Source organism: Apis laboriosa, unplaced genomic scaffold (genome assembly GCF_014066325.1).
Source record: "Apis laboriosa isolate Shangri-la unplaced genomic scaffold, ASM1406632v1 scaffold703_cov156, whole genome shotgun sequence".
Classification (NCBI taxonomy): Eukaryota; Metazoa; Arthropoda; class Insecta; order Hymenoptera; family Apidae; genus Apis; species Apis laboriosa.
The window spans coordinates 351,005-369,478 of NW_025224178.1; the positions used below are offsets into that span (position 1 = coordinate 351,005).

The 18,474-nt window shown below is 24.7% G+C and overlaps 4 protein-coding genes across 5 annotated transcripts in view; 1 reads left to right on the plus strand and 3 right to left on the minus strand.

The window, feature by feature from the left end:
* Window positions 1-2,426, minus strand: part of LOC122719121 — a 2,680-nt gene extending 254 nt beyond the window's left edge. The window contains exons 1-4 of the mRNA XM_043944690.1: window positions 2,193-2,426; window positions 1,549-1,574; window positions 1,004-1,454; window positions 391-548 (exon numbers count right to left, since the gene is read on the minus strand). Of these exons, the coding sequence (XP_043800625.1) occupies window positions 391-548; window positions 1,004-1,454; window positions 1,549-1,574; window positions 2,193-2,424 (867 nt within the window). The 5' untranslated portion in view covers window positions 2,425-2,426. The remainder of the gene's footprint in view (window positions 1-390; window positions 549-1,003; window positions 1,455-1,548; window positions 1,575-2,192) is intronic.
* LOC122719120 (protein retinal degeneration B) overlaps window positions 1-8,500 on the minus strand; it is a 25,293-nt gene extending 16,793 nt beyond the window's left edge. Inside the window, exon 1 of the mRNA XM_043944686.1 lies at window positions 8,370-8,500. The gene's annotated coding sequence lies outside the window, so the exon portion shown is untranslated. The remainder of the gene's footprint in view (window positions 1-8,369) is intronic.
* On the plus strand, window positions 3,018-15,073 carry LOC122719123 (protein sidekick-1). Of its 2 annotated transcripts, XM_043944691.1 has the most exons (8): window positions 3,018-3,082; window positions 8,531-8,640; window positions 8,785-9,132; window positions 9,983-10,273; window positions 10,338-10,528; window positions 10,608-10,737; window positions 10,844-10,984; window positions 12,051-15,072. In XM_043944691.1, the coding sequence occupies exons 3-8, from the start codon at window positions 9,090-9,092 to the stop codon at window positions 12,212-12,214; spliced, it is 960 nt and encodes a 319-aa protein (XP_043800626.1). In that variant the 5' UTR covers window positions 3,018-3,082; window positions 8,531-8,640; window positions 8,785-9,089; the 3' UTR covers window positions 12,215-15,072. The 2 variants fall into 2 exon arrangements, with proteins under 2 accessions (XP_043800626.1, XP_043800627.1); XM_043944692.1 differs by lacking the exon at window positions 3,018-3,082 and having other exon boundaries at window positions 8,499-8,640; window positions 12,056-15,073.
* A 1,774-nt stretch (window positions 15,074-16,847) lies between these two features.
* On the minus strand, window positions 16,848-18,244 carry LOC122719109 (exosome complex component RRP40). The gene is made up of 2 exons (XM_043944666.1): window positions 17,763-18,244; window positions 16,848-17,673 (listed from the first exon to the last, which is right to left on the minus strand). Exons 1-2 carry the CDS (start codon window positions 17,951-17,953, stop codon window positions 17,139-17,141), a joined length of 726 nt encoding a protein of 241 aa, XP_043800601.1. The 5' UTR covers window positions 17,954-18,244; the 3' UTR covers window positions 16,848-17,138.
* Window positions 18,245-18,474: the final 230 nt, after the last annotated feature.

The window sequence follows — 18,474 nt, forward strand, 5'->3', positions numbered from 1 at the left end:
AAAATATTATAAAATTGTCAATTATAAAAAAATATTCAAAACAAAAAAAGAAAAAATATAGAGAATAGAGAAGAGAAAAAGTGTCAAATTCCTATGGCGAAAGCAAATAGTTCATAAGACTTCATTAATCGATTACCGCACAAATGGATTATCTCCGAGATGGAAAAAAGTCTCATTAGGTAGAAGAATCAGTATAAAACTTGAATGTTACGCAAAACTACGCATATATTATCGATTAATTAAAACATGAAACTCGATATTATACCTGTATATACTATGCAAATATTAAATGCGTAAAATACAAAAGTTCATTATTTAGGTTAAAAAAAAAAACATGTATTAAATTTATTAGAAAATTATAAAATTCATAAGTAGAAAAAAAAAGAGCACCTTAACTATTCGCCGCATATGAGGGACATCACGGAATTCAGGTCTTTCTTCCTTATCCCATTCCTTACTCCTGGAGTAAACGTAACACGACATAATTACTACCGAAAGCATTCCAATACCACATAATATTTGCCAAATCTTTTCTTCGTGACCATACACTATATTTATAAAATCACTTATTATATCATTAAATAAAATTTACACAATAAAGTTATTAAAATATTAAAATAATTATTAAATTAAACTAATATTAAATATTAAAGATGAAAATTCAATCCTACTGCTAACTTCAATTATTAATAGCTTTCATATAATGCTTTTGAAATAACGTCATATTATATATATTACCCAACATGAGAATAGATAAAAAAATTGTCTGTTTCAAGAATAGTAATGCAATCATCGTTCGATTATATTTTAATAATTATTATTAATTAACAATAAATATATAATGCATTTCTTTTGATATTTTTATCAATAAAATAATTTCAATTTGAAAATATTCCGATCTCAAATTAAATTTTTTATTATTTTTAATTCTATTTTTCTTTTAGTTTTAAATAATCATTTAAAAATTATATAAATATTTTATTTCAGAAGATAAAAACCTTACCTTCAGGAGGACAATAATCTTCTATACTTGGACGAGGAGTTGATGTACATATGAATGGTGTATCACCAACGGGTGGTAGGCATTTTGTTATAGGTTTGACACATTCTTGCATATGTTCAGGCTTTGTACAGGCATAAGGATCTTCGGAACAGCACTTAGAAATTTCTTGTTTCGCAAGTGTTTCAATCTTATCACAATCTTTTAATTTTGATTTATCACAAGGAGATTTTTTGGAAGAAGAATAATTACGAATATTCTTAGAATGAAATCTTGCTTCATATAAATCTTCAATCTTCCATAAATCTTTACGTAAAGATTTTTCATAGGATGGATTTTTCATAGAAGAATAAAATTTTAACATCGATTTTTGAATACACGAACTATGGTATTTTGCTGAAGGACAAAATTTTTTGGAAAACTTCCAAGAATGGTAAATTGGCGCCAAAGGGAACTGCAAAAAGATCGACGATCCACTGTTGAACAAGGAAACTCTTCTTTCGGCATACATCTTCATTTCATCACAATATTCATGATTATTCACATACCTGTTTCTTTCTGAAACGAACTTTAACTGAAGAACGTCAGAATCATTAAATTTTTTCTTTAAACAAAAACATGAATATTTTCGTTGGTTTTTGATATGTCGACAATGATTGTAATATGCAAAATGTCAATTTTTTATGTTAAAGTGGAAATTTTTGTTATTTATGCTAATGAATTATACAAGATTCTATAATTTAATTAAAATCACAGAATTTTTTATTAATTCTCCTACTTATGAATTTTAAACAGAATTTCAATAGCTTTCTCAATAAAGATATACAATTTTTTTTTTTAGTTAAATGAAAAAAGAAAAAAAAATATATTTTACACAGTGAGATTTTCAAGATTGAAATTATTTAGTGTTTGTACAATACATTTAATACTTTGAATAAAATACGGATAAAGGTTATTATCTAAAAAATTGTAGTTTTGTATAAGAATATTTGCTAGAAAGCATGTCACATATTACAAACCAATAATAACAAATTTTTTCAACAAAATATCAGACACTTTTTATTATAAACTTTAAAAGAAAATTAAATATCGCGTATTATTGCTATGCCAATAGCATATTCTTGTATTGTAATGTAAATAACAAATCATTTATATGTCAAGAGAAAAATAAGAAAAAAAAAGAGCTTTATACCTTCATTTATCATAGGCAATTTTTCTTTCGATTCGTATTTTAAAATATCATTGAGACAATTTTTGATATCTTGACAACGATATTCTGTGCTCCAATTTTTTCTTTTCTCGTTCACGAAACTTCTTTTTGTCAAAAATAACATTTCAGTATTTGGTTTGATTAATGCAGATTCGATTATTCTATTGCAGGATGTTAGAACTTTTAACCTAGACAAAAGAGAAATTATCGCCATATTATTTTTTTTGTTGTTCTGCGATTTATCCGAGCTTCTCGCGAACAAGGTCGCGGTTTTGATACATCTTTCCGGTAAGAAAATATATATGGGTGATTATATTGGGTATTTGAATCGCACATGACGAACTCTTTTGTCATGTGAATTCATCCTCTTTTGTTCCTTCGATCATATTTTCACGTATACGAATATTTCAAGAATTCGTTACATGTGACATTTCTGTGGCAACATTTCTCAAATCAGTTGGAAAACTTGATAAGAACATATCTTTAATTCCCTTCTTATTCTGTTTTATATCAGAAAATATTTCCGTACATATTATTATTATCGTTGATACAATTTTTACATTGTATTTTCTTTTTGGATAAATTTTTTTATTATTTTCTAATGGATAAAATTAATTATTTGGCAAATTTTCACATCCTGCATCCTGCATGATTCTAGAACCGAATAGAAAACACGTGTATTTTCCACGCTTATCTTTGTTTCATGACAAACATCGCGCATCCGCCACAGTATGCAGCTCTTGTGACGTTTGTAAATCAACCGTATTTATAGCAGTCCTTCCGCTCTTCTGTTTGTATTCCGTGAAGTTTCAATCTGTGTTTCGTGGAAATTGCGGCGTAACTTCAACGCTGGACACGCGCTGTTTAATCAGGTACGTGCAATATTTGCACAAACATTTTGCATATTGAATCATATCGCTCACAAATCTTATAAAATATCTTACTTTATAGACAAACGTAAAATTTTTAATTATATTAAGTCGTTAATAGTTAAATCGTTCGATGAAGGATTTGTTTTTCCAATTGATTCGTTTCAATAAATATTAAAAATGTTATGTTAATTATTAATAATTAAATATTCTTGAAATACTTTTTGAAATAATTATTTTCTTATTAATTTTTTTTGTATTTTTGAATTAATATAAATTCAAAAAATAGTTTTATTTAATTAGATTAATAAATATAAAATATCTCGTATAGTTTAATGCGCAGTAAGATAAATGGAACAGCAAATAGTAGTTCAAAATATAGTTAATCGAAGCGCCAGGATGTCTGAGATCAGTAGCAAACATGTAGTAGCCAGTATATCACGATTTGTATTAATGTTCCAATACTGGAAATATTTAATATTAATATATAATATTTAATCATTAGTTTATATATATATTCTATATCTGAAGAAATACGCGCATAATAAATTTTAAAAATTTTTTCTATGATTCATATAATAAAAATTAAATTATTAAATAATAATAAAATCATTTTAATGATTAAGTTTCAATATCGTAAATTCCCAAAAAAAAATGAAAATTTTTTATAATAAATTTCATTAAATCTGAAATTTTTATCGTGACATTAATGGATCAAAGTTGAAAGCAAAATACAAAGAGAGCAGTGACACAAAAGAACAGATAATAGTAATTTAATGTCGAATATATAAAAGACTTCTAAGAACCATTTCTTTCAATAAATTCTACAGAAATCTCTCCATGTTCCAACTTCTTGATGGAATTTCATACCTTTGACATTAACAAGCAATTTTCAAAGAAAACTAAAATTTTTACGATTCAAAGTTTTTTTGACGTGAAAATATATTGCAAGATATTTTATCATTGGAAAAGCAACACGAGGAAAAAAACATAAAAAAAGAATCGTGGATTATTCTAATTATCCTCTTGATAGCAAAAAAATGGAAAAAATAACATGACTGTTTTCTTTATTAAATTGGATTTTAAAAATGCATAGTCAGTGATAATTTTCACAATATAAAAGATCCATCTCGAGAAAATTCAATTGGCCGTCATGAGACTGAATGAAAACGAAATAATTAATCTTCCGCCAAGGACTTCGTTGATGGAATCTATTTTGTGCGACATCGCTCCAATTTCCAATTGGCTAGGATTGATTGCGTTTTAAATAAATAGTACTTTTGGTAATTGATTGACATCATTAATAATAATTTTATAATAAAAATTAATAATCTCACAAATACCATGAATTGCAAATATTTATATATTTATAAATTATAACATAATTTAACTAATTATAATTTTTCTGCAAAAAATAATACTTCGATAAAGAAAATAAATGAGAATGTAAAATGAAAATGATGAAAAAGCCCCAAAAAAATGAGATAGAGAAGACTGAAAAAAATCTTTTTTTGGTTATTTTTAAAATCAATTAATAAAGAAAGTCAATTAAACGAAATTCATTTAAAAAAATGAATTTCCACAATATTCTTTCTTAAAATTAACAAATTGTTTCAAATATCTTGGGATAAGTAATTCATATCTACTTTTTTAAGTTAGAAAATTCTTTACTGAAATTGCGTATTAAATTTATTTTCTCCGGAAAAAATAAAAATAAAAATAAAACATATAAATCTATAATTTTAAACGCAGTAATTTCTCGTGATCGAAAGAACACAATCATGAAATGCAAAATGAAAATGATGATAATTATTACCCAACGATAGAGTAGAAACAATAGAATTGTGTTCAACTGCCGGCTTCTGGAAAACAGGGATATGTCGATGCGTCTTGCGCGGTAACCTTTGACATTTCAAGAGGACGGGTCGAAGTGTTTCCACCCTTCTAACCTAGGCACTTAGATACAACCCGTTTTTCGCCAGTCCGGCATCCGGCCATATAAACGTGTGTATATATATTACAACATAAAGAAAGTGCATAGAACGCATCCAAAGAAAAAGGAAAAAAGAAAAAAAATAATCGAAGAGTATCGCACACTAGCAACGAACGATCGAGTATTTTTTCATTCAGAATCGTATTTTTCATTAGAGAATTGTAATTGGAATGTTACGCAGAAATCCTTTCGGTTTGCGGTGAAGGACGTAATGAAAGTAACCCGAGACGAAAACGAAACTAGGTCGATGAAAGTTTTTTTTTTTTCATTCCCTTTTTTTCCCTATTTTAACGAACGTTCCAATTTACGTGTAATTGCACGATGATTAGAAAGAGCATGGATTTACTTGAAATGTCATCGATAGTACCTTTTTCTGATAGATTTAATAGAATGCAATATAGGATTCCCATATATTGTAAACGAGATATGATTTGAAATACTAATATGATCATAATTATGAAACTATATTATACTATTTTCGCATTTGAATATAATAATGGAATCTTCTTTGATCTTATTTTTTCTTGGAAAATATCATATTGCAGGCTGCAATTGATGAGAGTTGTCTAGAAAAATATTTTAATATCAATTAATTATTCAAATTATTTTATATTATTATTATTTAATTATTATTAATCTATTTTATTGTTATCTAATAAATTTTCGATTTTAAAACAAATTTTTCTATTCAAAACTGCATACATTTGATGAAAAATTTTATTTAAATCATTGTTATTCAAGAATCCCATCTATAACCTAATAATATTTTATCATGATATGATAATATATATCGCAGTAATATTCATAAAAATTCTTCTCTCTAATATCAAAAGAATGCGGAAACGAATATTATTCGAATATATTCGACATAAAATATTTTTTAAATAATAAAATATATCAAAACATACAAAATAACATTAACGCAAATATATGTATATATTTGCGTTAAATATATGTAGAAAAGAATACAAATTCTAATACTTTAAAACACCTAAATCTAAGATATCAACAAAATAACAGTTTGTTATTTTTCTAAATTCGAATATAAAAAATGCGTAAAAAAATCTCGAAAGATTTAATTAACACAATGACTTAAACGATTATATAAATTGTATTCATATTGCGTGAAAACTGCACTATCAAATGTCAGCCACGAGGTGAACTCTGCTTGTTCGCTTCCATTTACGATTAATGTACGGAGGGAAGAAACGGAATCTCTCTTAAAGGGTAATTGCATGCTTGGAGACTGAAACGATTCAATTTCAATATAATAAGAGTCGAAGAGAGAGCCATTCGTAACCAATATAGACAACCACAATCCATAGAGAATTGTTTGGATTTCCGATTATAAGTAACGAGATGTCATATAATAATTAATTGACTTAATTCTTCTTAAATTGAGATATTATTTTTAAGCGCGTATTTCTTCAATGTAATTAAAAACAATCAAAATAAGAGCTCAAGATATATTCTAAATAACTTTGTAATTGTACTCAAGATATATTCTAGATAACTTCTAGATATTTCATAAAAATTTCGTAAAAAAGATTACATTATACTCTGTTATATACTCGTGGAAGCGTCTTGCATTAGCTCCCTTCACAGTTCATTATCAACGAAGTATATTACATTGACATTAAGGTGCATTTACAGGCTATCTTTGTGTGATACAGCTTATATGATATTAATGAAAACCGTTACCTATGAGAATGAATGATATTAACGCATACTAATTATAATTTAATTATAACAGTAACTTTTTATAATGGCATAAAGATATAATATAAAATTATAAATTATTAAAATAAAGAATAAAATTAAAAAATAATAAAATAGTTAATAGTTAGAAAATATTGAAATTAAAAATTTTTGCACATTATTGTTCAATTTAATGCTGAATTATAATTTTCATTTTATTTATAATTATTAAGAAATTATTTGTAATTTAAATAAATAGATCAAGAATTTTATATAAAGTAATCTACATGGATTATGATCTTAATATTTTTTTTGAAATTTGTGTGTATTACTATAATTAATTTCGCTCCTCTGCATAAATGAATACTATCGTAGATCAAATACTAATTGCTAATTACAATCCATATATATATATAATTAGGAGTGATATACATTGACATAATATATAAATATGATACAATATGTGATATTTAAATTTGTCGAAATAAAATGTAAATGTTTAAATAATCAAGAAGAAAAATTAAAAAAATTAAAAAGAAATTGAAAAAAATTATTTTTAACCAAAAGTATTTGAAATTTAAAATATTATATACATCTGTGAAAATATTCTATATCGTTAATTTAATTATAAATTTATATAAAAAAATTGACAAATTTATAAAATAATAAGTTTGAGTTTAATCGATTTTTCAATTTGTTGGCGTCACTAGTTACGTCATATATACAAGAATGCAAAACATTTGATATAATTTCAATGACGTAGCTTTCTAACCCTTTAAAAATTGATATTATATATATATACATATATACAAGTAAAAATAACTGAATCTATATAATAAATATAACATATGCATAAAATTTTTATCATTAAACCTAATACACTTTTTTTTATTTATTTAATTAAAATTAATCATATATAATAATAATTGATATAATAATAATAATTGTATATAATAATATAATAATTAAAAAAAATATTTTATTAATTCTTTATGGCAATTTAAAATAGATTTATTATTATTAGTATATTTAAATTTATAGATTTATTAATAAATTTATTAGTATATAAAAAATATATAATAAAACTATGATGCAAATAATTACATTAAAATAGAATATAAAAAAGATCAATATTATTCGAAAGGTTTCAAGCGCTTATACATGTCATGAAGTCTCTTATTTTAATTACATTTTTTCAAAAATACAATAAATAAACAGATCGAATAAAATATATTAAAATTTATATAAAAATCAATTGTTTTTTGAAATTCATAGATTATTCTTTGAAAAAAAATATCATAAGAAATAAAAGTGATAATAATTAAAGTACATTTATATATATTTATAAAAATTTCTATTACAAAATCATCATGATAACACATACTTAAAAATTAATATTCATTTCGTTACTAACAAAGAACTATTTGTTTCAAATTGTTATATAAAATCAATATATGAATAAATAATTCATATTTTGTCAATATTAGTTCTGTATAATAGAAATATATTGATTATAAATATGATAGTTAAATTCTTTAAAAACTAATCGATTAATTATGGTTACGCTGTATCATGTATAACATGCATATACATACATACCAATTCAGCGATAGATTTCATCCAGTCCTCTTGTTTCCTTAATTCAGTTGTACAATAATGTTCACATATATACACATACAAATGAAAGCAATCATATGCAACTACCGCGATTATTCCATTGTGAGGTGTCTATCGTTTTTGTCTGGTTAATCACGACAAAGATAGAAGAAAATATGGAGTAACTCTTCCTCAATCAGTAAAGCAGATTCAACCAGTTCTGATACAACTATCGATGCACTTCTTCCCGCGTATAGCGGTCCAATTTAATGAGGTAACTAGTCATTTCTAGACATTTCTAATCGTTTAAAATAATAACAATTTAAAATATAATAGCACATAAAATTAATATAAATAAAAAACTATTAAATTTTTAAATTTATATCATTCCATCATTACATTAATTTTTATTTCACAGTCCTTTCACAGATTTAAACAGACGGCAACTACTATTTCTAGTTTTAATGCAGTTGCAATCCTGTTTTTTGATAAGGTTTGCAATATCACCACAAGAGTGCGCTAACAGCAACTCAATAAAATCCAAAGAGCGCCGGACGGGCGGTGTTCCGCGATGCGTGATGAGTTTGACAGCTCCCGCGTACTGAACAATATTTAAAAGTAAAAAAAAAAAAAAAAAAAAAAAATCGATCAAGAGATGTGGCTAAGAAAAAATCCTTAACACGTTTCTGTATGCATCTATGCGAGATCATCTAATATGGGAGAATGGTTGGTCATAGAATTATTACGCTGATATTCTTTCTGGCAGGTAAGTAGTAAAATTTTGCAAGCATAAATGCACCTGCGGATCAATGCAATACTATACATTCGGTCTTTGTGTGCTTGTATACATGCATCATATAAATCGGGCTAAGTGCACGATCGTTACGATTCAGGGTCGAGTTATGCAAATTTTAACAAGTATCTCAATTTCCTGACAGATTATGTTTTTCATTCTTGTATTCTTGAAGGATTTAATAAAAACTAATAATACAATAGCACAACAATCGTAATTTTGTATTTAATTTTTTAGATTTACATTATACATGAAAAGTTATAAAATACAAATGATTTTTTTAATAAAATTATAATGTATAATAAAATTAAATAAAATTATAAAATTATATATATATATATATATTCACTAAATATAATGAATTGACTTCGGTGTTCGGTATTCGAATTTGATTAATTTTTTTGTTTATTTTTTTCAATAAAAATTATACATTAATTTCGATATATTTTAATTTTTTAAAATATATCAATGTTCATATTTTTTTAAAATACGTTTTATTATATATATAATAAAATTATGATATTGATATTTTGATTTGATTCATCTTTCAAATAATAATTAAATTTAATATATAATAATAATATATAAAAAATATTAAATTTTAATAAATATATCTTTATATATAATTTATAATATTAATTTATAATTTTAAAATTATATATAATTTTATTTGTAATAAATATTAGAATTACTAGAAAAAATAAAAAATATCTTTATATAAAATATATACATATCTTTATATAAAATTATATTGCAACATATATCAGAAATATTCATTTAAAATTAATTAATATTGTTAATTTAATAATTTTATAATGTTTAGCATGGCACAAAGCAACAACTTTAGTGCCAGTAAGATCTGTGGCCGTAGATATAGGTCAGAATTTAACATTAGCATGTGCAGAAGAAGATGCACTGCCACAAACAGGAGAATCCATTGGGGTCATGTGGATAAGGGAAGGACGAGAAGATGGACAAATTGAAAGATTAAAAGTTGAGCCTAATGGAGCTTTGGAACTTATTAATGTTAGTGCACATGATGCTGGAAACTATTCATGCACTTTAGATGATGATCATGATGCTGTTAAAACTAGAATTAATGTACAAGTTAGAAGTAAGTTATTTAAATGTAAATGTAATTGTAAAAACTTTGTATATTCATATTATTATTTTTTTAGCTCCTCCTCCAGCTTTACATAATGTATGGGTTAAACCATCAACAATATTGGCAAATATTCTTTGGGAAGTAGTTGGTACAGGTGGTTATCCTATCATAGATTTCACTGCCGAATATCGTCTTAAACCGAATGAGGGTGAAAAACCAGAAGACTGGAAGCCTATTCTCCCAACGCACATTCCTCCAAATTCTGTAAATAATTTTTCTTTTAATGAAAAGAAATCATTTTTATGCAACTAAATTTTCTAAAACTAAAATAATAATTTTATAGAGGCAAATTGATGTATATCACTTGGTGCCAAACACTACCTATTCTTTTCGAGTGTGGGCAACAAATCAATTAGGAAGAGGAGACATTGTTGAAGTTGATGGTCATACTCATCATAGTATTGAAGAATTGGGTATATAATATGAACTTAGTATTTTTATATAATTCTGCATGTAAACATTAATATTTATATAAAATGAATACTATAGCTTATTAATTATAATTGACAATTATTTCAGAACTTGCAAGACATCTCTTAGCAGGTGTAGAAAATTTTGATACTCGTGTCTGGGTGGCAGCAGTAGGCATAGTTATGGGTACACTTATGATTCTTGGTATAGGTACTTGTTACCTCCTCTATCGTGAGTGCAAAGTACCCTGTAAGCATTTCCTGGTAACTTTATCTAAAAGCTTTCGCTTCTACTCTTTCTCTTTCATGCTATTTATTTCTGCTGATGAAACATTTCCTTCCATGTAAATAAATTATTATGAAATATGCTAAATCATTTAATTTTGAAAAATATAATATAATTATCTAGAAAAAATATAATATAATTATCTAGAAGACAAAATCTGCAGCAGAAACGATAGCATCACTAACCACTTAACTTATCTATGGCCCTGATCTCTAGCTTTCTTTACATCAGCTATTTTCTTCTTAATCAATTTAATGCTATTCTAATATAGTGTCAATTATCTTTCACTAATATTTTTCTACTGCAAGCGCTCTGCAAATTAGCATTTAACGAATTTTCTACTGTTTAACTTTTAAAATTTACTAGTATTTAATAAATTTTCTTATCCATATTGACTTAAAACAGTAACACTTTTGTAACTTTTGCACAAAACACTTTACAACATAAGGCACTAATCTGTAACATATTTATATCTGTTTATACAGTTTGCCTGTCAGTAGCACCTTTCTTACTCCTTATAAGAATGAAATCTATAACTTATGAATGGACTTTATCAGCCACCAAACTTATTCTATTTATATTAAAAATTTTGTATCTTACTTTCTATTATTATATATGAAATTAATAAGCTTTGGTGGTTTGCATAAAATATGTTATGCAGAATGATTAGTGTCATGAATAGAAAGTATTGTGATAGTATTATAGAGCATTATGGCCTAGATAATATTATATGCTATTAGTTACATTTTTAACTATAAAAACTTAGATTAAAGATAACATAACTAACTTTGCTGGGTAAGCAATATTTATATACATATATAAAAGGATTAATATTCATTATGGATTAATATTCTATTATATATAAAATAGAATTTTTTTGATTTAAATGTAGGATATTTAATTGTCAATATAATATAATTTATTTTTAAATATTTATGGCCCTGCAAACAACTGGTAAAGGGAGAGGGTAGAAGCTAATATAACTCATGATCTAGGCCAATGAAAATTAATCTCCGTTCCCGAATTGCAGCGCAGCTGGAGGAGCAGGAAGTGATTGAACTTGTACCAAATATCATTCTGAATCCAGGATTTTTCGACGAAAGAACAGAACATATTCCACAAGATGAAAATTTTAATAACCAAACCACTACACGCTTAAACAATAATAGCGTTGTGCAACCTATGCGACTTTAGCGATTAAATATTTAGATTTCTGTGGCTAATTTTTATTAACAAGTGGCTTGAGCACAATTTATGTGTCACCTTAAACGTAAGTAACTGGAATTATAAGAGGCCTCGAATTCGCCAAATGTTACGAAGCGTAGACTCAAATATGCGATGAAGATGATAATTATGCAAAGAGGAAATTTATGTTTATAGTCAAAAAATCGTGAGATACATCATAAACTTCGAATATTCTAAGGAAATAAATTTTTCACTTACAATACAATGTAAAGTGTTCAAAGCATATGTAAGACTCTGCTAGGTTTTGTGAAATGAAGTAGCATTTTTGAGAATGTTTATCAGGATGTTCTAATTAAAATTCAATGTTATTGCTCAGTAATCGAGCTTAAACTCAAGAACTCCTGTAACCGAAAAAAAAAAGATTATTCTTAGTAAGACTGTAATTCTAAGAACAAAAGACAAAATTTCCAAGAAACTAAAATCATACGACATTAATATTAAGTGATGAATCTTTGTCTTATATCCTGCATGAACATGTTTTTTACACAATTATTTTTAACCATTATCATCTAATGAAAATGAAATTTTAATGGACAATATCATGCAGGAAATAAGATTTTTGCTAACAACACATTCAATATTCAATCATTCAATAAATAAATTTTGTCAAATACAAGGTAAAGGCTTGCTTACTGCCGTTTTAAGGTGTGCAGAAGTCATTGGTAAAAAAGTTCCTTTTGCGTGTCTTTATAAAAGTTTTTTTTTATTTATTATTATTATAAGAATGCTTTTTTTTTTTAGATAATATTTTCTTCCAAAATAATTGATATTATAAAAATTAATGCACCATATACTCTTTCTGGAAAAATCCTGCGAATCAGAGAATATATAGTATAAAAATCATATATAATTATAAGTCATTTTATATTTATGTTCTTTCTAATAATATTATATTTCTCATATTTTTAACTTTGCATGTGATCATTCAAATATGTCTAATACTTCAACATGCTTTTGCACTACCTTAATAACAAATGCAATATTCACTGCTATTATAAAAAGCTATAAAATCAAATTTCATCAAAAATAAATTTTAACAAATATGAAATGGCACAATTCCGATGAACAATAAATTTCAGTACATAAACTTTTTTAGAAAAGTTAAAAACTCATTATAATATCTAGCAAGTAAGAATTATTCATAAACTTCATACATTTGGTTAAATTTATTCCATTCAGATTAGTAATAAATATAGAAAAAAATAGAATAAGTTAAAATATTTTGGATATCATCTTTGATAGAATCAAGTTTAATAATCGATCGTTGAAATAGATCTTTTCCAAATATTAATTTGTTATGAGAAATATCATCTCATTCAAATTGCATACAAAATTTAACTTAGTCAATCAATAAGGTTGATGATTTTGATAAAAGTTCTTCCTGTACAAACAAATATATAATTATTTTCCACAATTTACATGTAGTACCATATCAGAATTCATCATTATGTATAGTATATTAAAGTATATAAAGATAATAATAATGAGTGCTTAGTGTTGAGGCTTTTCTTAAAAATTACAAATAAAATACATTTATAATTATATTACTTTTTTAAATGAAATTTTTCTCAGGAAAGAAGATAAATTTTATTTATTCTTCTTTTATTATTTTTTGTTAATTAATTTTGATTAGAACACCTTAAGTGATGGATGTGGAAATGGTTGTGGAAATTGATTCTCGTGTCTATTAGTCTTTCATGTGTTACTAGTAAAGCTCATAATATAAGAAACATAATACCTTAACAATTCTACTTAAAATAATTATATAAGTTAAATATTGCTTTTGTCAATGTAAGAGATACTGACAAAAAGCAATTTGGTGCACGCAGGTTGTATAAATATTGGTTGTGCGTTGTTACATTGAAGCTTTGTGATCTATTCCTCTCTAAAATATAATTTTATAGGGATGAACAGATTCAATTCGGCTTCGTACTATGCACTCTGTGTTGTGAATGGTATATATACGCGCTAATGAAAAAACAATACAATAACAATAATGATAACAATATAAATATATATATATATATTTATATAGCCGAGGCATCATAATATTTTAGCTATAAGCAAAGACAATTTTTTATATAAATTAATAATAATGCTGAAATGCAATGATGAATATTTATCTACATATTCATATATTTGGGTAATTTTGTGCTATGATATCGAGCTTCAAAAGTGATCTAGTAGACACTCATTAAGAGTATTTCATGTAGAATATCATGTTCCTCTTTCCATTTAGAAGAGTCATGTTTTTTATTCTCTTTTTAAAAAATTACATAAAATAATCTTCATATTTATAAATCTTATTCAATATAATATTTTTGCAAACTAATAATGATTTTAATATTATTTTTCTATGAAAATAATTTTTTCTTTCTTTATTTAAAAGAATAATGCATCATATTACTTTGAAACATGACTCTTTATTCTATCATGCACACTCAAACTATCACTTGTTTCTTCTGAAAAATATAAATATATATTTCTGCTGAAATATATAACAATAGATGTATTGTAATTTAAATATTTAACTGTCTCTATCAAAGCTGTCTGGTGAAGGCATAGATTTTGCATTTAGCGGCATTAATAATGTGGTAAAGCCTGATAAAAAAACAAGTATAAATGTTACTTGATATATAAAATGAAAAATTATTCTTATAACTATCAGCTGCTATGAAAATTAATAATAAAATTTAATCCTTTGATTTTAGGATTCTGCCATTGTATACCATAGATTTGCATATCTATCTATAGAAACAGTTATAAAATAATTTTAATTATATTAGAAATACAATCAATAAAATAATATCATTAAGATCAAGATAAATAGTAAGATAATTATGATTTTTTAATTAAATAATCATTATTTTTTTAATATTATATAAAATATTCGTTTTCTATAAATTAAATATTTAAAATCAATTATGATATTAACAAACTTTATTATTAAGTTAAATTTTATCATACAATGTTTTTATCTTCCTATATAAAAAAATGTTCAAAGATTATAATGATGTAAAATAGATATATTTTTATGAAGTAGACATCACAAAGTTTACTTGTGTAAACTTAAATTTATAATTAAAATGATAATGGCAGATTTTTATGTTATATTATAAATTATACAAAATTGATAAAAAAAATTTCAATCTGTTTCTAATCAAGACTGCTTTTCTTCATTTAATTCTTATTTCTTTCATTTTATTTTCTTTTGCATTGATAATCATACAAATACAAAGCTATTAAGCATGTGCATAACATTATACCTTTTGTAGTAAAATATATTGCATTAATATATTTACTTCACATATGAAATATATTAAGTACAGCACAATACTATAGAATAGTATAATGGTTGCTGGTAGCACCATGAATCGTCCCTAACATACATATTGCTTGCCTATGATATGTGAGAAGAATAAGAAATTTTTGTAGTATGTAGTTTTTACAAAAAGCTTTTCAAATTGCTTGTTGTACTCTTTTTTACAAAAAAACTCATTTTATTATATGAGATTTTAAATTATATATGTATTTACAAATCATATTTGTAAATACTAATCATTTCTAAATTCTTTTACTTTTTGTAAAAACTACACATCTGTCGTATCATTACCTACTAGACTAATAATGTTAGTTTAACATCCTTATATTAAGTGATGATAAAAGAGATTTAAACAATATCTCCATAAATAATGTTATAGTAAATAAGTATTAATCTTGGTATTAATTATACGATATTCAGTTATAGATTAGCTAAATATTTTTGGTAATTTCTTTACACGATTATTTATTTTGTAAAAAAATCGAAAAAACAAAAACATGTTAGAATCGAAATTTGTATATAGTATTCGCATTATTGTTTTGTTTCTATTTTATTCATATTTTATAAAATGTTAAATACGATTGATTTATTAATTTACTTTATTTACATTAATTTTATTATCTGTGAGCGCGTGTGTGTGTTTCAAATTAAAAAATTTAATAATTCTATATGCATATTGTTCGTACTAAATCAGCATTATTTTTAGTTTTAATCTAACATATAAATTGATTTTATTATCATAATGTGTAAAAAAAAAATTTTCCTAATATCAATATGTTCATGGTTTATTTTATGAACTATGAACAATGCACATTCCATCACGTACAAATATTACATTAAAGATAAAAATACAAAAATATAAATGCTTGGGTTAAAAATTGTTTAAGTATTTTTATGGAAAAAATAAAGAAAGTCAAGGTTGTGCTTGAATGGCTGATACTCATTAGTTAATATACATATATTTAGCTTTCATACAATCAGACAAATATTAGTTACATATCAAAGAGAATAGAACAAATTAATTTAGTCACTTTTTCACCTAAATACTGATTGCAATCATCAAATATGAACTATTGATTGACTGCTATATCTTGTTAATTTTTATAATAGTTGTTAAAAATGTTTATAAAAATATTTAAATAATTGAATGAATTATCTTATAATATTAATATTATGAAAATAATTTGATGTATTAATTGTATTATTTTATTATATTATTTTATATATTAATTTATTTATTGAATAAATGTACTAAATATATTAAATTGCAATCAGAAAAAATTCTAATATATTTTTTTTAAGTATTCATTAATTATAATATTTACATACCATGTATTATCATAGAGGTATACATGACCAGCATACTTAATAATGTATGTACTATATAATTCTAATTCTATATCATTATCACAATGGTTGTCACAATGGTTGTCATTATAATCATCATATTTCATATAAGAAATCATATTGATTTATTTATAAAAATCATTAAAAATATTAATACAATAAATAATCATTCATACGTAATATTGGATATTTTTTTTATTACAATTAATCTATACCAGCAGATTGAGTTAAAAGTAAGGTCTTTTCAATATCAGAGCATAGTTTTTTTATACCATTAGGTGGAGCATATTCTACTGCTAAAATAGCAGTTGCTATTGCTATTGTTTCTTGAATAGTCCTTGCTTTGACCCAGACTCTACCATTCATACCAGCTGCAACTTCAAATGCTTGATTATGAGCAAGTGTTTTAAATAATGGTGAATTACGATTTAATATCTTTCTGATAAGACTCAAGGAACAAGTAAAAAGCATGCCTTCAGAGCTTAAAGCACCTAATTTCTTTTCTTTACCATGTGAATCTACACATACGAGTTCAGGTTCCATATCTTTACTAGCAACTAAAAGCTTAGCAAACACAAGATCTCCAACTTGAATATCAGGACGATTTTTTTTAGTAGCTCCTTCAAATGCTAAATAAGAAAGAGATGCTTGTTCACTAGCACCTATATCTACTTTGAAAATATCACCACCTTTTTGTGTTATTATACCAACTACATGTTCTCCACGATTTGGTACATATCTATAAGAAATAATATGCTATATATATTGTTATTTATAAATTGTAGTGAAAAATGATAAAAAAATTATATTCAAATAGATTTTAATTACCGTTTCTGATAACTATCAACATAATATACAGCTGGTTCTGTTTTCTTTAATATACCTGCTTTATATGCAAAGACTGTATCAGCTTCACGACGAAGCCCAGGTCCTAAAATAATCGTTTCTTTTTTGTTAATTATTGTAATATCTTTTATAGTATCACCAGGCATTACTACGTCTCCTATGCTAACTTCCATTATTCCTTAGAAATAATTTTTGTTTTGCGTTATAACATAAATTCAATGTTGAAGGTTATAAACATATCATTTAATGTTATTTTTTCTTTTAAAATGTCAATAAAATTATTTATGAAATAAATATATTGCTTATCATTAAATTTATAAACATATAAATTTATATGATAATATAAATTTTATATATTATACCATATTATACATATCACGTGCATCGATTCATAATAATCGATTCTTAGTTTTCAGCTAATTTCGCGCGTTTCTTTGAAAGAAAAAGCGACTGCGCAATGTAATTTACATAAATTGATGTAATCAATTAAACAAGATTTCTCTTAATATTATGAATGTGTTGAAGGATAAAATATAAAAAATAAATGTTATTTTATCTTTAATACTATTGAAGCTTATTATTTAATATAATTCAACTAAATATTTAGATATAATAAAAAAATTCAAACCAATTGTGAAATATACAAAACAATTATTTAAGTTCTACGCTCATATATAATAGTGGCGCCATCATA